Consider the following 19,990-nt stretch of genomic DNA (forward strand, 5'->3'; position numbering starts at 1 on the left):
GAGGGAGAAGGAGAGAGAGAGGTTGTGAGATAGACCGAGAGAGTGGGAGAGGGAGAGAGGGAGAGAGAAGGAGTGAGAGAGAGAGAAAGGGAGAGAGAGAGAGGGAGAGGTAGTGAGAGAGGGAGAGAGAAGGAGAGAGAGAGACAGAGTCAGAGAGAGGTCGTGGGAACGAGGGCGAGAGAGAGACAGAGAGAGGGAGAGAAAAAGAGAAAAAAGCGCGAGAGAGAAAGAAAGAGATAGTGGTTCCTGTGCCCCGCAGGAGGCTGCCCTGGTGGTATTTCCCTGTGTTCTTTCCTGGTGTTGTACCCGGATGTGCAGCTGTTGATAAGGCTAGGGTGTGGGCAGGAGGAGAGGACACACCAGGGAGCCAGGCTGGGGGTCAGGAGGTCAACACATGGACAACGCTGAGCTCCAACACCAGGCCGGAGGAGCTGGTGCAGGAGGAGCTGATGGTTGAGGAGGAGGAGGAGGAGGTGGTACAGGAGGAGGTGATGGTTGAGGAGGAGGTGGTAGTACAGGAGGAGCTGATGGTTGAGGAGGAGGAGGAGGAGGTGGTGGTACAGGAGGAGGTGATGGTTGAGGAGGAGGAGCTGGTGCAGGAGGAGGTGATGGTTGAGGAGGAGGAGGAGGAGCTGGTGCAGGAGGAGGAGGAAGGGAGATTCTGGTGAAGGTGGAGAAGGAACAGGAGGTGGAGGAGGGGGTGGTGGAAGAAGAGGAGGAGGAGAAGGAGAAGAATGAGGTGGAGGAAGGGCGGATGATGAGGAGGAGGTGGTGATGGTGGAGGAGGAAGGGAGATTCTGGTGAAGGTGGAGAAGGAACAGGAGGTGGAGCAGGGATGAGGTGGAGGAAGGGTGGAGGAGGAGGAGGTGTAGGAGGAGGAAGAGGAGGAGGGAAGGTGGAAGACAAGATGGAGGAAAAGGAGGAGTAAGGATAAAGCAGGAGGAGGAGGTGGAAGAGGAAGGATGATGAGGAGGGGGAAGGTTGAAGAGGTGGAGGGAAGGTGGAAGAAAAGGTGTGGCGGGAGGTGGAGGAGGTGAAGGAAGAGGAAGGGTAAAGGAGAAGGAGGAGGAGGTGGAAGAGGAAGGATGAGGAGGAGGAGGAAGGGTTTGGGCTGAATTAAGCCCCAAGGCACGAAAATAGAGTGTGTGCCTGTGTGTGTGTGTTTCTGTGTGTGTGTGTGTGTGTGTGTGTGTTTCTGTGTGTGTGTGTGTGTGTGTGTGTGCCTGATTGTGTATGCATGTGTGTGTGTGTGTGTGTGCATGTGAGTGTGTATGTGTGTGTGTGTGTGTGTGTGTGTATCTGTGTGTATGAGTAAGTGGGTCTGTGTGACGGTGTATGCGTGTGCATAAGTGTGTGTGTGTGTGTGTGTGGCTCTAGTGTTGATCTGGGAGATAGCCTCTGCTGCATCGATACGCTGGGGGGGGGGCGGCGAAACCCGATGGCGTGTCGGGCACCTGGCACGGGGCGGTGTGAGTCAGCGGGGGCTGTGGGTGCGTGTCTCTCCCTGTCACTCTGCTGAAGTTGTGTTAACCTTTAAAACAAAGGGCCGTGACGTGGGCGCGGCCTTTTGCTAATCCGCCAGGAGAACTATTTGAATGTTGAGGGTTTCTCCGTCACTGTGGCGAGCGAACGTGTCTCAGGCGTGTGTGTGTGTGTGTGGGGGGGGGGGGGGGGGAAACTGGGACCAGCCACCCATGTGGTCATGTGATTGGCAGACGTTTATTATCCTCTACTGAAACACTTGAGTCAGGTACCGACACTAATGCTTATGCTCTACAGATTATTTACAACGTGAAAAGACTTCACTGACTACAGTGTCCTGAGATGTGGGGCTTGCCGTGGCAGAGAGGACCTGTGTGTGTATGAGTGAAGAGTTACGTATGAAGAGGAACATTTTGTTCATCTGTTGCAGTGTGATGTTCGATATTGTGACAGGAGGGGCCTTCCCCGGCCCTATCTCACGCTTCCATCGCCCCGTATCCGGGAGGTAATCACAGGGCTCGCAGGCAATGTTCAAACACTCAGGTCAGGAGGTGGACTGCTGACCTCTGAGGTCATCTCTAAACCTGCTCACATGTAAGCAGATCAAGATGTGGCTTTATCATGTCTTTTGCATGTGGCACAATACTATGAGGAAGGCGATATGAACATATATTTAATTTAGAAGGTCAGTTGCTGCCTAGAGCCTTGCATGGCTTGGAGTCATCGATTAATTAGTCATAATCATTATTAATAATTTAAAAACAAACGATGATCATTGCGTTGTTGGTTTGTTGTGACTCAGTATAAAACACTATGCAGCATGCAATGGTTCATGTGATTCATTCATTCCCGATAGAAGCTGAGCCACAAAACAGATAACTGCATGCACCCAATATAAACACCACAGAAGGGAAATCACAACAATCTTTGAGTGGAATTCATCACAAGTGTGACTGAATCCAAAGTGTCCCGCCTATCTCCATGAGTTCCCCGACTCCTGCCGGGGAACTGATTAGAACCTTTTATTTTAGGAAACTTCTTGACAACATACCTCTCAGCACAGCTTGACGGAAGCATTTTATTCAGTAGAGCATGATCCTGGAGAGACACAACGGGAGCATTAACCAGGCGTCATGAGAGGCGATGGCCGTACATGACTTATTGTCACGATCTTGTCACAAGCCAGGCGAGCAGGAGAGCAGGGACAGGAGCAGGGGTCGGACCCAACGCAGATGAGGACTCAGCGGAACGCAACAAACAGCATTCAGAGAAAACCCTAAATCACAGTTCCAAGAACCGGCACAGAAAATGCTTATGATCTGACAACTAGGATACGGCCTGGAAACATGGAGCGGGAAGACAGCCAGGCCGCAGAGCCACTCTGAGGAGGGGGAGGTGGACCTGGGGACCGGGGAGGTGGACCTGGGGACCGGGAGGTGGACCTGGGGACCGGGGAGGTGGACCTGGGGACCGAGGAGGTGGACCTGGGGACCGAGGAGGTGGACAGGAGCGGGAATGTGGAGGATGGACTCAGCGGACGGATGGTTTATCTGTCCGCTGAGTCCATGGTTGTGGGACATCGATGCTGATGATGCAGGGCAGCAGGAAGAGCAGCGGGGATCAGACCCGAACGCGGATGAGAACTCAGGAGAACATAACAAAAAGGATTTAATACAGAAAACTCAAAATCACAGTTCCAAGATTTGACAGAGATAATAATTACAATTTGAAAACCGAACAAACAACAACAAATGCACCTAACAACAATAAGGATCCGACAGGGGAACAAAGGAACTGAACTGGTACGTATGGGGGGAGACGGATGGGGGGGATGAGGTGATGGTAGGAAAACAAGCCTACCTCCCTTTGGATTGGCCATGGCTGAAGCCAACCAAGGGGGAGACGACGGGGTCACTTGCAGTGCACTATGGAGGGATGTGGACATGCAAGTGGATGCAAGACATCTCTACAATTAAGAAGTCTGGAGATATGGCCTCAGCATCAGCATTAGTGGCTATAGTAGCACTGCAAACACTCACTAATGCAACACCTCTAATTGTAGCGAGGAAGGGAGCTTTATATATGTATAAGTGCTTTCTTTATACAAATAAGTTTTAAATTAACTGGGTGAACAATTTATAAATTGTTATAACATTTTTAAGATGCATGACAAATACAAACGGAACAAAATTATGTCAGGTTGAAGTTAGAGCAGTGTGGGGCAACAAATAAAGTCATTCATATTAAATGGGACAACAGATAAGTGAAGTTTGAATCTTTAAATGGAATAAGGTATTAAAGAGCCCAGCGTATCTGGTCTGTTTGGGTGAACGTGAGGGAGTCATACTACCATGAGCACTAGAGGGGGGGTTAACACCTGTGAGGGCCACTAGGAGACAGGAGGGTAGTCGTAGGGGGTAGGGAGACGTGCTGATGAACAGTGAACCACTTCCCCTGCCAATCGTGTAAACACCCCATTTGCACCCATCTTATAAACATAATTTTTCATCAAATAAAATGAAGAAAATTGACAACAGGCGTCAATAAAAACTCCAAACCAAGCAGTGCATTTTGCAGTGCATGATTGAATGGCCTTTGCACAGATCCTGGCTGTGTTCAGGTGTTATTCACACTCCCAAGTTGCTCCGGCCGGTCTGATAAAAGGTCCTGTTTGAAGACTTTAATAATAACGTCATTTCAAGATGATAGGCCTGGTAATGTTGTGGGGAACAGCAAAGTCCCTGTGTGAGCAGACAGCAGCCTCTGTGTGTACAGCCGACCAGAGCACATCCAGACAGGTTGGGAGATCAAACGGGTACATTCTGGAACCCGGGGAACATCTCAGACAAGACGGTTTTGTTTAAACGAAACCAAAAGAATGTTTGATATCTTCCCCCGTGTACTTTTGTGTTTTGTAATTCGTATGACATCACTGTCAATACAATGGATTCACTTTGAATGTGCTGACGTCAGAGCGCTGGGCTGGGAAGGGTGTGTGTGTGTGTGTGTGTGTGTGTGTGTGTGTGTCATGTTCGACTCGGGCCAAGTGCCGTCGTTCATGCGGAGCTGGTGAGAATCCACGCACAGACGGGGCTGGCTACACAATGAGCACATCCTTAGAGATAGTCTGTGTTTACCCACAGGTTGTCAGGGAGTCCTCCACATTCAGGCGCTAAGGAAAGGGATTGTTTGCCTTGGCTGTGGAGGAGAGCCCCGATCAGACATGTGAGCCCACAGAGGTGGAGCAGAGCCCCCATCAGACATGTGAGCCCACAGAGGTGGAGCAGAGCTCTGATCAGACATGTGAGCGCACACAGCTCCCTCCTCTCCTTCACCACCCAACTCTATCAGCCCCAATCTGTGTGTGTGTGTGTGTGTGTGTGTGTGTGTGTCTGTATGTGTGTATTTAATAGCACAGGCACATATATTCAAACCCATTACAGTGTCTGATGTGGTTCCTTCGATGCGTTGATGAGCAGCTCCTTGGTTTAGCCCGAGACACGGAGCCCTGGGGCCACCAACGTGGGGCCACCGCAGGGCCAACGCAGGGCCAACGCAGGGCCGACACAGGGCCAACGCAGGGCTGACACAGGGCCAACGCAGGGCTGACATAGGGCCGACGCAGGGCTGACGCAGGGCTGACACAGGGCCAACACAGGGCCAACGCAGGGCCAACGCAGGGCTGACACAGGGCCAACGCAGGGCTGACAGGCCAACGCAGGGCCAACGCAGGGCCAACGCAGGGCCAACGCAGGGCTGACACAGGGCCAACGCAGGGCCAACGCAGGGCCGACATAGGGCCAACGCAGGGCTGACACAGGGCTAACGCAGGGCCAACGCAGGGCTGACACAGGGCCAACGCAGGGCCAACGCAGGGCCGACACAGGGCCAACGCAGGGCTGACACAGGGCTAACGCAGGGCCAACGCAGGGCTGACAGGCCAACGCAGGGCCAATGCAGGGCTGACACAGGGCCAATGCAGGGCCGACACAGGGCCAACGAGGGCCATATCTATGGGGGAGGTCAGCACTGCTGTGCGGAGCTCCAGGTCTTATCTGATGTGAGGGACTGTTATTGTAATGAAACCAGCGGGGAGGTGCCAGGAAAGTCGGAGATGAGACAAACGCGAGCCTCCGTGGCACAATCAGGCCTTTATATTTCTACCGGCCTCCCCAGGAGATCTGTCCCTACAGGAAGTGTGTGTGTGTGTGTGCCTTTGTGCTTGCGTGAGTGTGTGTGTGTGTATGTGTGTGTGTGTGTGCGTGATGCAATGGGCGTGCGTGCATGTGTATGCATGTGTTCTTATGTGCTTATGTGCGTGTGTGTTCATGTGTGCATGTGTATGTGTGTGCGCCTGCGTGTGCATGTGTGTGTATGTGTTTGTGTGCGTGCATATGCGTTTTTGTGTAAGTGTGTGAGTGTGTTTTGATGTGTGTAAGTGTGTATGTGTGTGTGTGTGTGTGTGTGTGTGTGCGTTTATGTGTGCGTGTGTGTGTGCGAGTGCTTGGCTGTGTGTGTGTGTGTGTGTGTGTGTGTGTGTGTGTGTGTGTTTGTGTGTGCGTGTGTTCGTATGTGTGTGTCAATGTGTATGTTTGCGAGAGTGTGTGTGTGTGTGTGTGTGTGTGTGTGTGTGTGAGTGTGTGTGTGTGTGTGTGTGATTATGTGTGCACGTGTGCATGAGTATGTGAGTGTGTATGTGTGTGTGTGTGTGTGTGTGTATGTCGGTGTGTGTGCGTGAATGTGTAAGTGTGTACGCATGTGTGTGTAAGTGTGTGGGTGAGTGGGTGTGTGTGCATATGACTATGTATGTGTTTGTGTGTGTGTGTTTGTGTGAGTGTGTGTGTTTGTGTGTATGTGGGTGTGTGTGTGTGTGTGTGTGTGCGTGAATGGGTTAGTGTGTATGCATGTGTGTGTGTGCGTGAGAGTCTGTGTGTGTGTGTGTGTGTGTGTGTGTGTGTAAATGTGTATGAGTGTGTGTGTGTGTGTGTGTGTAAATGTGTATGAGTGTGTGTGTGTGACTATGTGTGTGTTTGTGTGTGACTGCAGTATGTGTGTGACTGTGTGTGTGTGTGTGTGTGTGTGTGGTAGAGGTGCTGTAGAACCTCAGTAATTTCTGCTCTCTCTTCATTGTGCATTGTGCTCTGAGTTGACTGCTCCGCTGCCAGCAGCCCGGTCCTACCGTGATGTGACAAAGGCGTATTATTATAGACTTTTTTTCTCGGTACAGAAAGGTCAGGTACAAGTCAGATAACATATTTGTTTTTATTAAAATCTTTCTCTGAATCTACTGTGAGAGCTGGACGAATGTTTTGGTGAATTGAATGTATAACGGTTAAGATGATCATTGTTTTTGGAGGTAGTCAGGTGTATGGTTTAGTCAATGGTAACTAAATGTTTTAGGGAACATATTGGGTGAGTCTCTTTCTGGCGCTGCTCTTTAGTGCCCCTTACTGGTTGCTTTATGCATTGCGATATTCAAACTTCCCATTATCCAAAATGCTCTTCCTTTCTAACACCACCCAGATATGCATGTTAACTTCATTGTTCTAGAGTTGAAGGCCCATTAAATAGGTCATATGGAAAGTGAAGATTGGCCTTGCAAACACAGTTTGTTTTATATTACTGTGGTTTAGCTTTGAGTTGGTTAAAGCACCTTCAATGAATAGAGAGCCAATCTATTGTCTATTGTGTATTGAAGGAGTGGCTTTAACCCTACCTGTAATCCTAACCATCACCTGTGGACAAACACAGGTATCGCTCCTCACTTTAATTATGGGTCTGCTCTCGTTCTCTCCCAGCTCGGTGACAGACTGAAGAAGACATCACACAGGCACTGTGCCCAGGTACGTAACGCAAGCAGTGTAAAAAAAAAAGACTGTGGTTCGATTGATCAGATTGACAGTTCTGAAATGGATCCAGGGAGTAGTGATGATGATGATATATACTGTACCTGCACAGCTATCAGTCTGTATCCAGTCCATAGTAAACATCTTTACTTCTGTGTGTAGCTTTAATGTATTCATTAAATTCACAACAGGGACGTACAAATCTGTCACTAAAGGACTAAGACTATAATACAAATAAACTAAAACAGAAGATTAAAGAAATTACACAATGGATGCTAACAACAACAGCTGTCCAGAAAAATGTGTCCTATTAATGAAATGTGAAACTAAAAGTTAATACAACACCATTATTCATATTGATAGTAGGTGTACAAGGAATTAAATAATTACCCGTGGCTAAAATCCAAATGGTCTGGTAGAGTCCACCCTCACAGATCAGACTGCAGTCAGACCCTAGTGCCTCCTGCTGCACCTGCTCCACCTCAAAGCCAGTCCAGATCACAGCCGTCTCCCTGGTACTGCTCCACCTCAAAGTCAGTCCAGATCACAGCCGTCTCCCTGGTCCTCCTCAAAGTCAGTCCAGATCACAGCCGTCTCCCTGGTCCTCCTCAAAGTCAGTCCAGATCACAGCCGTCTCCCTGGTCCTCCTGGACCTCGCTGCTCCCCGGCAGTCTGGCGTCTCCGGTGCGGTCCCTCACTGTCTTCAGGAAGGTCATGATGCCCGAGCCCCCGGTGCCCCTCTCCTCCAGGGCCACGGGCGCCCGGCCCAGGGGCCCCCCAGCGGTGCGGCCCTGGGAACGGAGCCGGCGGGCGTGGCCGGCGGGGACGCTGATGAAGCGGCCGACCACGTTGATGTGGTCGCTCCGCAGGGACACCAGCCGGCTCACACACTGCTCGAAGGAGCGGCCCAGGCGGGCGTGGCTGGCCCCCTGGACGAAGTCCCTCAGGGAGGGCTCCCCCGAGAGGTCCTGGATCAGACGGCGGTGGGCGGGGGGCATGTAGTCCCTCATACGGGTCAGGAAGAGTCCTGTGAGGAGGTGGACCAGCGTCAGTGTCGTCTTTGAAAGCTACGCTTTTACAGACTTTTAATTCATGCTGGCATTTTCAGCTTTTTCAATCTTGGGTTCTCTTAAAGTTGTCTTAATGTTCCTTTTTGTATTGCACATTTGTTTTCTGTACTTTGCTGTACGTGCTCTCTTTTTTATTCTTCGTAAAAGTACCTTCTTTTTAACAGTGCTATATAAATAAAGGTCATTATTACTGTTATCATTGTTATCATTATTATGATTTTTCTATTTTCTATTTGACTCTTGTTCTACTCTGACCAACGTATAGAGAGACGTGTCACCGCTGTCTGTCTCGTGCTGCACCCCCAGCAGCCGGTCGAAGCAGTGCAGCAGGCTGCTCTGAGCCGCGCTGCCCCCGGAGAGCTCCACGGGCTCCGGCCCCACGCCCTCGTACACCAGGCCCCGCGGCATGCAGGGGTTGTCCTTCCACCTGGTGAGTGGCCGTCCGTTAGAATACACAGGACACAGGCACACACACACACACACACACACAGGCACACACAGGCACACACAGGCACACACACACACACACAGGCACACACAGGCACACACACACACACACACACACACACACACACACAGGCACACACAGGCACACACAGGCACACACAGGCACACAGGCACGCACAAGCACACACACACACACACAGGCACACACAGGCACACACACACACACACACACACATACACATACACACACACACACACACACACACACAAATGACCATAATGTTGACAATATTTACCCAGAGAGATAAATCCTCATGATGCCATAGAAGACGGACGGCTCCACGTACACTGTGTCAACATAACAACGCAATACTTAACGTTAGCCTCGGCAGGTGAGCGTGACGCGGCGACGTCCCGTGTGGGGCTGTCCGGCGGGCTCACCGTGCATCAGCTTGAGGGTGTCCCTCATGTCCTGCAGGGACTGCTGGAGGACCTCCAGAGCGTCCGCCACCGCCTCGCCGTCTCCCCGCCGCACGCCATTCACCACGGCGGGAATGCTCTGTGACGCCGGAGAAACCTCTATGAGTCGCTATAAACACTCCTTCTTAATCCCCTCTTCCTCACCAGCCTGGACCGAGAACAAGGCTGGTCCATCCCTTTGTCCTGAGACACCCGCTTCAACATATTCTTTAGTATTAACTGAATCATGGTTTGACAGGTTTGGTTGTTTAAAATCAAGGTGTTAAGATCAAATAAACCTTCATTTGAGATCAGCTAACAGATTTTAAGTTATTCTTTCAGGTTCCGGACGTTTGAGACGGACATCAGCCACATCCTCTACAACAGAGATTTTAGGATTCCCATATTTACCCTCAGTGCTGGAACTGCTGCCAGCTCTACCAGCAGAGTGACCATGAAGAAGCCGTGGACGCTGTCTCCACCGGGCAGGCTCACCAAGAGCTCCAGGTTTCTGCTCATACAGGGAACCTTTCAAACAAACAGCCAGCAGCACATCACCAGCACCTCACCAGCACTTTACCAGCACCTCACCAGCACCTTAACAGCACTAACCAGCACTTTACCAGCACCTCACCAGTACCTTAACAGCAATTTACCAGCACATTACCAGCACTAACCAGCACTTTACCAGCACCTCACCAGCACTAAGCAGCACTTTACCAACAGCTTAACAAGCACTTTACCAGCACTTTACTTTACCAGCACCTTAACAAAACTTTACCAGCACTTTACCAGAACTTTTTCAACACTTTACCAGCACTTTACCAGCACATCACCAGCACTTTACCAACACCTTAACAACACTTTACCAGCACTTTACTTTACCAGCACCTTAACAAAACTTTACCAGCACTTTACTAGCACTTTACCAGCACTTTTTAAGCACTTTACCAGCACTTTTTCAGCACTTTACCAGCACTTTACAAACACTTAACAAGCACTTAAGAAGGCCACAGCGAATGATCAGCTGGAATATGCAACATGATAATTGGTTGATGAACCATCTATGGAAGTAAATCTGTCTCATCGGATTTTGAAAATAAAAAGCCATTGAATTTTAAGCACTGAATGTTTATGCATTGAAATATTTATGCATTGAAAATATTTATGCATTGACCGCGATCCTAGATGCTAGATCGCGGTCAAGCAAGGAGAGCGAGCGGGTGTTACACCGAATTCTGCGACCCACCGAAAAGTGTGACCCCAGGGGGTCGCTGTTGCACATTTTCTACAACATACACACGTTTGAAGCGTAGCCAGGCGTCAGGCATGAAGTGGTTCACGTGCGGAAACATGCACAAGCTTAAAATGTAACGTTTGTATCGTCATCGATCACTCGGAATGGGTGCATTCGTTTTGGACACCGGGCAATAGCATGTTGGCTGAAACAAAACGGTTGATATGCCTCTGTGGTGGCATAACGAGCCGACAGTATTGCGCACTGAGTGGCATGATACAGATAAGAGGATGATATGAGATATGAGAATTAAAATCAGGTTGCTGTCGGCCGCTTCTTCCCGAGGCACGCCGTGCTTCCACTGGAACTACAGGCTGCTGCCGCTTCAGTTGACAATGCGCAATATACTGTCGGCTCTGTGCTCTCGTGTCACAGTGGGCAGCGGGCTTCAGATCGCCCAGACTCACACCAAACGTAGGCAAAGGGACCTCAGATCGCCCCAAATTGGTGCCCTAATAAATGGGGCTCTTAACCCACTACAATTACCCTTACGCTGCATGCAAATCCAGCCAAGTCACTGCAATCACACACACACACACACACACACACACCCACACATATGCTAAAACCTGCTCTGCACATGCCTTCCCGCACCACGCCAGATATCCAACAAGTGACGCTCTTATTATTCCCGCTCGCTCTCCTTGCTTGACCACGATCTAGTATCTGGGACCGATTGCTCTTTCTTGGGTCCCCCGACGTTAACGCTGAATTTCGTACCTTGAATTTTGCAGCTGAATTTGGCATGTTGAATTTGGGGACGTTTAAAATATCTAAGTTGAAATGAATACATAGCATTATGAATCTGAATTTAGGCTATTGCATTTTTAAACTTTGAATATTTAGTTAAATTCAGAAGAAAAAATAACAGATACGTTATTTCAATGCATAAATATTCTGAGCTAAAAATTCAATGGCTTTAATTCAGTGGCAAAAAATCCAGATACGTTATTTCAATGCATAAATATTCAATGTTTAAAATTCAATGGCTTTTTATTTTCTAAATCCGATGAGACAGATTTACTTCAATAACTATCTGAGATACTTACTCCATAATAAACGGTCTGCAAGACGGTCAACATGAAAAAGAAGACATCTTTATTTAATAATATGGATGCAATGTGACAGGGTTATTTAACTTTGTTGGGGTCAAATTAAAAAAAAACACCTGTGGCCCTTTGGGGGCCGGTAAGGCTGACCCCCCTGTTAATATAGCACAAAGATGTGAAACCCAAAGCCTGTTTCACTTTTTTCTTTCTTAATTTTTATTGGCATTGTCATTGGCATGTCCGGGCATTTACGATAACTTGCTAACCAAACAGAAGTTTCTTTCTTCTTTGACGTACGCTGTGCATCAAAGATGGCCTGAGATGGTATGTTTAATGCTCAGTGTTATCTCTAGGTTCTTCATGCTGACAGACTCATCATAACAGGCCTACAGTGTGAGCTCTAGCTCCTCACTGAAGCTCCGAGGCTCACCCATCCACGTCTTTCTTCTTCCAGTTGGCCAGCACAGCGTCTGCGTGGGTGAGGATGGGGGGCAGCCCCAGGCTCCGGGACACCTCCCAGAAAGGAACAGCCAGGGTCCGGGGCAGCTTCTACACAAGAAAGACAGAAAAACAGAATGTCTTCCAGATCTACCTCTCTGGTTTGATTTGATTGTGCTACAAACTTGCGCTGTAAACCAATGCAAATGTACATGTAATATGGATAATAACATGTTGAAGTGCATCTATCTAAACAAAGTTTGTATATTGAAACCCATTCCCCATAGCCTGGAAATCCAGATCCACATCTAGAAAGCTGTAGAAAAGAAAAGTTGACCCCTGTGTTGCAATTCAACTATAAATATATGGGAATATATTTTACGAGTTTGTAAATTAATCTCCAAAGAACCTGTCCAATAAACGTTGACACATCACATCCAGGCACACACACACACACACACACACACACACACACACACACACACACACACACACACACACACACACACACACACACACACACACACACACACACACACACACTTGAATAATTGTAGTTATGTCCACATAAATACAAGAGATTGTTCAGGACGTAAATATCAAAAGATGCAAACAAATTAAGTACTCGTCATGAGTAATGCAATACAAAATGGAAAAAGAAACACACGCACACACACACACACACACACACACACACACACACACACACACACACACACACACACACACACACACACACACACACACACACACACACGCACACACCCACACATCAACACACAATAATCACACGTTCAAAAAGACACACACACACACACACACACACACACACACACACACACACAGTTACCTGGATGGTGCCCTCCTCCCCCTCCTGCCACACGTAGCCCATGGTCATAGCACTGAGCACTAGGTGGGCCAAGCGCAGCTCCCGGTGGCTCTGCAGGTACTCAGCGCTGAGCAGGGGCATCTGGGGGCAGAGGGGCAGCCTCAACTCACACTGCAGATACAGTTTAACTCTGCAGATACAGTTTCATACTACAGATACAGTTTGATACTACATATACAGTTTAATATGACATACCTTGTCAATCCATGAACGTAGTGTGTGGGACTGCACCAGATCTGACACTTGGAAGGCGATGTCCATCCATGGTCTGTAATACTCTGGCAACTCTTGCTTTTAGATGTGAATATGCAAGATGTATGTCAAATCAATTATGTAAATAGCTTTCATAGTGTTGCATATGCACATATTCAATTTATGTGTCTGTGTATATATCATTAGCCTCATAGCATAACTGCCTCAATCATATTTTAAGGTTCATCTTGTATTTAGCGTCAAAAATGCCTAAATCAAATAGATGACTTAGGCAGATAGTCATTACGAAATGTAAAAAGCACTCTGATTGGCTGAGGATGAAGCCAAGCCAGGCACAGTGAATCAGCAGCGTTAGGAGAGTAGAGTTAGGTATGATATCACAATTTGGCCAAAATATGACTTAAACAATTAAGGCTAACAATATGTCAATCCATATATGTATGTAGACCTATTCATGTATGTAAATTTAAATGTTTTATGAAATATGATATATTTAATCAGAACAGTTCCTCTCTGGTCTGGATGTGTTGGTGGAGAAAATTACTTGACTGCAATTCAAGAGAAGTTTCTTCAGTACTCGTGTACTTTAACATAGAGATAATACACAGCTCATGAGTCCAACTGAAAAACAAACATTAGGTCTTAGGACATCTACCTACCAATGGTGCTGGGAGGACAAAGCCGAGCTTGGTGGAGACGTGGTAGGGCTCCAGAGAGAAGGGCACTTTGGTTTCTGTGGAACATGTAGCCATGACACCTTTCTAGCTGATGGTGTTACGACCACCTCATAGAAAGAGTGAGTCCTCACCCTCGCAGCTCAGAGCACATTACAACTGGACCCTGGACGGAGGTCCTAACTCAACCCACAAGTTATCAGATCCTTGTGTAAACAATCAAGGATCAGGGTTTGACTTACTACAACAATCACTGGAGGTTTTCTTCTTAACTGTTTCTACTCTTTTGACAAATATTTCACCGGGGACGTAAGCGCCGCGGAACGGCTGCGTCCTGTGCCTGCGTCATTCCCCAACGGGCGCGTAACGGCAGCGCGCGCTGCCTTGCGAGCCAGCCGTATTCATGCGAGATCACGAGATCACGCGATAATCCTAAAAGTTTTAACTGTGTGGATAAAGGAAATCCTTTCTCACATTGTCTTTATAAAAAGGATGATTGATTTCGTAAATGATTTTATGTTGCTACACTTCGATAATAAGTCTCTCGTCGTCCATGTTGCCGACCCTCTGAGACCCTTTGATTGATTGACTGCTGACCTGGTGCCACCGGTCATGACATAATGTTGATGTGAAGTTGTATAGGCTACATGAGCGGAGTATTGTGTTTTATTTTGAAAATTGACCGGATGCTCTATGGCTTTTATTATTTCACTTCCTGCCCGGCTCGATCTGCTCTGTGGAAATTGACGCGGTTCAGCAGCGGCTCGCGTCAAAATAGAAGTGCTGCGTAAAGATAGCGCTGCGGCGCGGTGCGCCGCTCCTGGGACGCTGCTGAGACGCGCCGCGGCGCGGCCGGTGGGGATGGTTTCATTGATTAGAGCGATCAGCAGCGGTGACCGCGGCGCAGCCGTTCCGCGGCGCTTACGTCCCCGGTGGAATACGGGCGTAATCCACCTGACCAAGCGTGACAAGACAGTGTTTATTTTAGTTTTTTCTAACCCTAGAATCAATGGCCTGAGAATCCATCAAGGGAAAATTAAGTGCTTGTCCACCGACAGGAAGTAGTCCACAGTTCGCAGGACATCAGCACCCCTGATGTTGAGGTAGATTCAAGCACTGAGGCAGAAAGAGAGGCCAGCCAACCAAAGAGAGAGAAGATGAATGGTCATAGGCCTGGGTATTGTATAAGAGCGCACCAGATATTTTAAGATCCTTATGGAAACTAGTTTGGAAAAAGCATGGCTTTTGGAGTATTCATGGCATAGTGCTGGGGGAATATTTATTCCCAAAGAGAGGGACTCAGTGGAGATTAATCAGTTTAGACCAATTAGTCTACTGAATGTTGAAGGGAAGGTCTTCTTCGATGTTGTGGCACGGAGATTGACAAGTTATCTTGAAAAGAATAGACTAATTGATACCACGATGCAAAAAGCTGGAATCCCTGGTTTCCCCGGGTGCTTAGAGCATACCAGCATGATTTGGCATCAAATTCAGTTAGCGAAGCACGAGAGGACAGACCTGCATGTTGTATTCTTGGATCTGGCTAATGCTTTCGGGTCAGTACCACATAGTCTTTTATGGGAGGCCTTTGATTATTTCAGAATCCGAGGTAGCATTAAAAGCCTAGTTAAAGCATACTTTCTGGATATTCAACTTTGTTTTACTACGGCAGAGTACACCACAGGGTGGCAACAGCTCGAGATAGGAATCATGGCGGGATGTACAATCTCCCCACTCGCTTTCACAATGGCAATGGAGGTCATATCAGGATTAGTGAGTAGAGGATGGGGAGAAGTTGCAGGGAGGGCCACGCCTCCCCCCGATTAGGGCCTTCATGGACGACATGACAACCATGACGTCAACCGCTCCATGCACCAGCAGGTTTCTGGATAAGTTAAATAGCAATCTGCAATGGACTAGAATGAAGGTGAAGCCAAGTAAGTCTAGGAGTCTCTCAATCGTTAAAGGGAAGGTAGTAGATAAGAAGTTTGCTATGAATGAAGAGGTGATGCCAACAGTTCTGGAGAAGCCAGTGAAGAGTCTGGGAAGGTGGTATGATGCAAGCCTCAGTGATAAGTCACAGGTTGAAGACTTGAGACAGGGAACTAGACAAGATATTGCAAAAATAGACAAGTCAGGGCTTCCAGGTAACCTTAAGTTGTGGTGTCTGCAGTTTGGTTTATTGCCTCGGCTAATGTGGCCATTGACAGTTTATGAAGTTCCTCTGTCAAAGGTAGAAAGGATGGAAAAAATGATCAACTCTTTTGTCAGAAAATGGCTCGGAGTCTCACGCTGCCTAAGCAGCATAGCCTTGTATGGGAAGGGCATTGTAGAATTGCCAATATCAAGTCTGACAGAAGAATTTAAGTGCGCTAAGGTTAGAATGGAAATTACTCTTACTCAGTCCAAGGACCTAGTGGTGAGGAGGGTTGCACCCACAGTTAACGCAGGGAGGAAATGGAAACCAAAACAAGCGGTTCAGCAAGCTCAATCAGAGCTTAGGTATAGGGATATCATGGGCCATGTTCAGCATGGGCAGGGGGGCTTAGGGTGGGTCGCAAGAAAACCCTTGTGGGCTAAGGCTTCTGCAGGAGAAAAGAGGAAAATGGTAGTGGAAGAAATACATAGACAGGAGGAGACTGTAAGCTATACTAAGGCAGTGTCGCAGGCAAAACAAGGGCAGTGGGTGAACTGGGAGGGAGTGGAGAAGAAGAAGATAAAATCGAGAGATCTATGGAGCATGGAGGCTAGCAGGATCAGATTTATGATAGGTGCTACATATGATGTGCTCCCATCTCCTCAGAATTTAAATCAATGGTTTGGTGAGGATGAGACATGCACACTATGTTCTTGTGTGTGCAGCCTGGGGAGGTATACGTGGCATCACAACCAGGTATTGAAATGTTTGGCAACGGCTGTTGATGATAAACGGAGAGAAGTTAATTCATCAGCCGCTAGTAAAGGCAAAATTAACTTTGTACGTCAGGGGGGAAAGGCTAGACCACTTAGAGGCACGCACAGAGCCAGGCAGCTAAGTAGTGGAGGAGCCTGGGAAATGAAGGCGGATCTTAATCAGCAGATGGCTGTACCTCCACATATTGTTAGCACTAGGCTAAGACCGGATATGCTATTGTGGTCAGACAGTTACTTACAGTTCCTTGGGAAGACAGAGTTGAAGAAGCCAATGGGCTTAAGAAAGCGAAATATGCTGAAATGGCCGGAGAAGCAGCACAGCGAGGCTGGAGTACACGACTAAGGCCTATTGAAATTGGTGTGTGGGGGTTTGTGGCTAGATCTGCTACTAGCTTGCTGTCTGAACTGGGCATTTGTGGACGAAGTCTGAGGCAGGCGGTTAGTAACATGTCCTTGGCAGCAGAACGAGCAAGTGAATGGCTGTGGGTAAGGAGAAAACATACTTCCTGGGGTGCAAGCTAAGGTAAGCCAGCTGACTAATGTGCTAACGTGTTTGTTTGGTCAGGGTTAGGGGTAGGGCTAGGGGTACGATGCAGTAAAGAGAGTATTTGGATCCATTAAATGTGGCAATGTGATATGGCAGCATAGAGGGGGGTGACTCCAGGACGCCGGTTTCATTGTTAAGCCCTCAGGAGGTGTTAGATGGGCCATTTGTCTTGTGTTTTTCACCATTGGTTGGTAGCTTAGTGGCCAGCATGCTTGTAAGGTTAGTTTGGGCAGGGTCTTCTGAATATGTTTTCCTTGGATTTTGGCACACGGATCTTGTGGAACATCTGATCCTGTGTATTAATGAAATGGATTTTTGTTATTTAGAGAAAATGCTGAACTGTTGGATGGACGTGGATGGCTGGCAATTTTCTTCACTTAAAGGCAGAAGGTCTGGTCATTGACCCAAACAATACGAGCATAAACTAGGATTAAATGGGTGAATGTAAAGCCCTTTTATCCAAAGCGCTTTACAGTGTTGACTGACATTCACCCATTCATTCATGCACACACCAGGAGCAATTAGGGTGAGGCATCTTGCTCAGGGACACCACAACACTCAGCTAGGAGGAGCCGGGGATCGAACCAGCAACCTTGCGGTTACCAGCCAACCATCTCTACCTCCTGAGCTAATGCCTCGCCTGGCTAGGATTAGCCAGGGTATTGATTTCAATTCTCTTCCTCCTGCTCAAACCTTAGTAACTTTACTACAATTACTATGCGTCATTTTGATGTTTTCATGTCTGGTTGTTGAGCTGCTCTATTTACATCTTAGAACATCTTCAGGCTCAGAAAAAAAACTAAATCTAAATCTAAAAACTAAATCTAAATGCTTATTCATGCTTTTGTTCCGTAGCATTTTGATTACCGTAATGCCCTTTTTACCTGTTTCAAAGTCACTGGGCCTGTTACAAACAAAAATCAAAATGCTGCCTCAAGACTTCTGTCAAGGACTTGCAGAAGAATATTTAAAAGAATATAAAAGAATAAGAATATAAAAGAATATTTCCCCTTCTCTCATTCCCTGAGTTAAAAATCCTGGTCCTCACTCACTCCTGCACGGTCAAGCCTCCTTTTACATTTTGGAATGAGTGCACCCATATACCCATACACCAATACATCCATACATCCATCCACCCATGCACCCTATAAGCCCATACACCCATACACCTATAAGCCCATACACCCATACACCCATACACCCATAAGCCCATACACCCATACACCCATACATCCATACACCCTGCCCTTTGGTCTCTGAGGACCATTCAGCAACACCTACTAACAGAACCCCACCCAAACTAGTGGTGATTGTGCTTTTGGAGCAGTAAATCCTACTCTGCGAACCCTTTCTCTCTCCCTCTCTGTCTCTCCCTCTCGCCCTCTACTGTCAACGCACTCCCTCTCCCTTACCCTCTCTGTCTCTCCCGCTACGTCTCTCCCTCTCCCCCTCCCTCTCTCTCTCCCTCTCCCTCTCTGTCTCTCTCCCTCTCTTTCTCTCTCCCTCTCCCTCTCTGTCTCTCCCTCTCCCCCTCTCTCTCTCCCTCTCCCTCTCCTTCCCCCCTACTGTCAACACACTCTCTTATAAGTAATGTGAACTCGTGCACACCTTTAAAATAACCGCCTGAATCATCATTCCAGGCAGGCTTTCTGCCTGCACTGTGCTGGTTGTACTGTACCTTGTCTTGTTGCCCTGTTTGTGAGGACTATTGTATTATATTTCTTCTGCGCTTGTGAAGCCCTGTAGTGACCCTTGTCCGTGAGTCGTACTATGTAAATATATTGAAATAATTTACTTACCTTTGAACTATTGAAAGAACAGCAATCAAATACACTCGTCAAAGGTCAGTGGAGGTCGCAGCAAGCTAACTAGCTGTGATTCAGGGTGAGGTGACGAGTGACCATCTTTACCCCTTGGTGTGCCTGTAGGGACGGATGCCTGGCAGATGGAGACACCCTCGCCTCTCTGGGATCACAATACTTGATGGCACATGGGTTCTTGGAGTTCAAAGGTCAACACTTTACTCGGCTGCCACCACTAAACATCATGCACTGATTGGCTGCATTCAGGCTGCTGTTCCAGACGGGGTCCACTGTCCATTGCCCTCCTAGCTTTTCCTTTCCCAACTTTTGACTCTTTTTGTCTTTATATATATATATATATATATATATATATATATATATATATATATATACTCATGTCTAATAATGCCTAAGCTTGACAATGACATAAATTGACAAATGAGGGAAGTTTAAAGCAATACTTCCTGTTTAGTTCTACTCCCTCAGTATTGATGGGATTAAGTTACCATAGACTGTTTGTTTAAAGCTAAACAATTAGCTATTTAGCTGTGTGTTTATTCTCCCTGATAACCACTGACCCTGTGGTGGTCACACTGTGTTACTGCATAGTTACCAACTATAGAAATACAGACAGTGTTTCACTCGACATCTTGCAGAGACATTTTACACACACACACACACACACACACACACACACACACACACACACACACACACACACACACACACACACACACACACACACAGGGGGGTTATAGAACATATGCTACTACTACTACTATTGCAGATGTTTAATTAAATTATTCTGACGAGGGTGCTTAGGTGGATATAATAATGTAATCATGTTGAGGTAATTGAATCTGC

At 47.6% G+C, this 19,990-nt stretch overlaps 1 protein-coding gene across 1 annotated transcript; it reads right to left on the minus strand.

The window, feature by feature from the left end:
- Positions 1 to 6,730: 6,730 nt before the first annotated feature.
- Positions 6,731 to 14,114, minus strand: ido1 (indoleamine 2,3-dioxygenase 1). Its single transcript, XM_084468473.1, has 10 exons — positions 13,850 to 14,114; positions 13,173 to 13,268; positions 12,939 to 13,058; positions 12,081 to 12,199; positions 11,651 to 11,665; positions 9,716 to 9,815; positions 9,287 to 9,404; positions 9,142 to 9,193; positions 8,677 to 8,825; positions 6,731 to 8,355 (listed from the first exon to the last, which is right to left on the minus strand). Exons 1-10 carry the CDS (start codon positions 13,940 to 13,942, stop codon positions 7,943 to 7,945), a joined length of 1,275 nt encoding a protein of 424 aa, XP_084324599.1. The 5' UTR covers positions 13,943 to 14,114; the 3' UTR covers positions 6,731 to 7,942.
- Between the last annotated feature and the right edge of the window lie 5,876 nt (positions 14,115 to 19,990).

This window comes from Micromesistius poutassou (genome assembly GCF_964030765.1).
Source record: "Micromesistius poutassou genome assembly, chromosome: 5".
Classification (NCBI taxonomy): domain Eukaryota; kingdom Metazoa; phylum Chordata; class Actinopteri; order Gadiformes; family Gadidae; genus Micromesistius; species Micromesistius poutassou.

Bases quoted from the DNA above. Each gene is read 5' to 3' on its own strand.
- ido1 (XM_084468473.1), bottom strand. From the start codon at position 13,942: ATGGCTACATGTTCCACAGAAACCAAAGTGCCCTTCTCTCTGGAGCCC. The intron at 12,200-12,938 runs GTAACTGTGTGT...TTTCTTGTGTAG, and splicing joins GGGAGGAGGGCACCATCCAG to AAGCTGCCCCGGACCCTGGC. The intron at 9,194-9,286 runs GTGAGCCCGCCG...ATGTTGACACAG, and splicing joins CACCCTCAAGCTGATGCACG to TGTACGTGGAGCCGTCCGTC.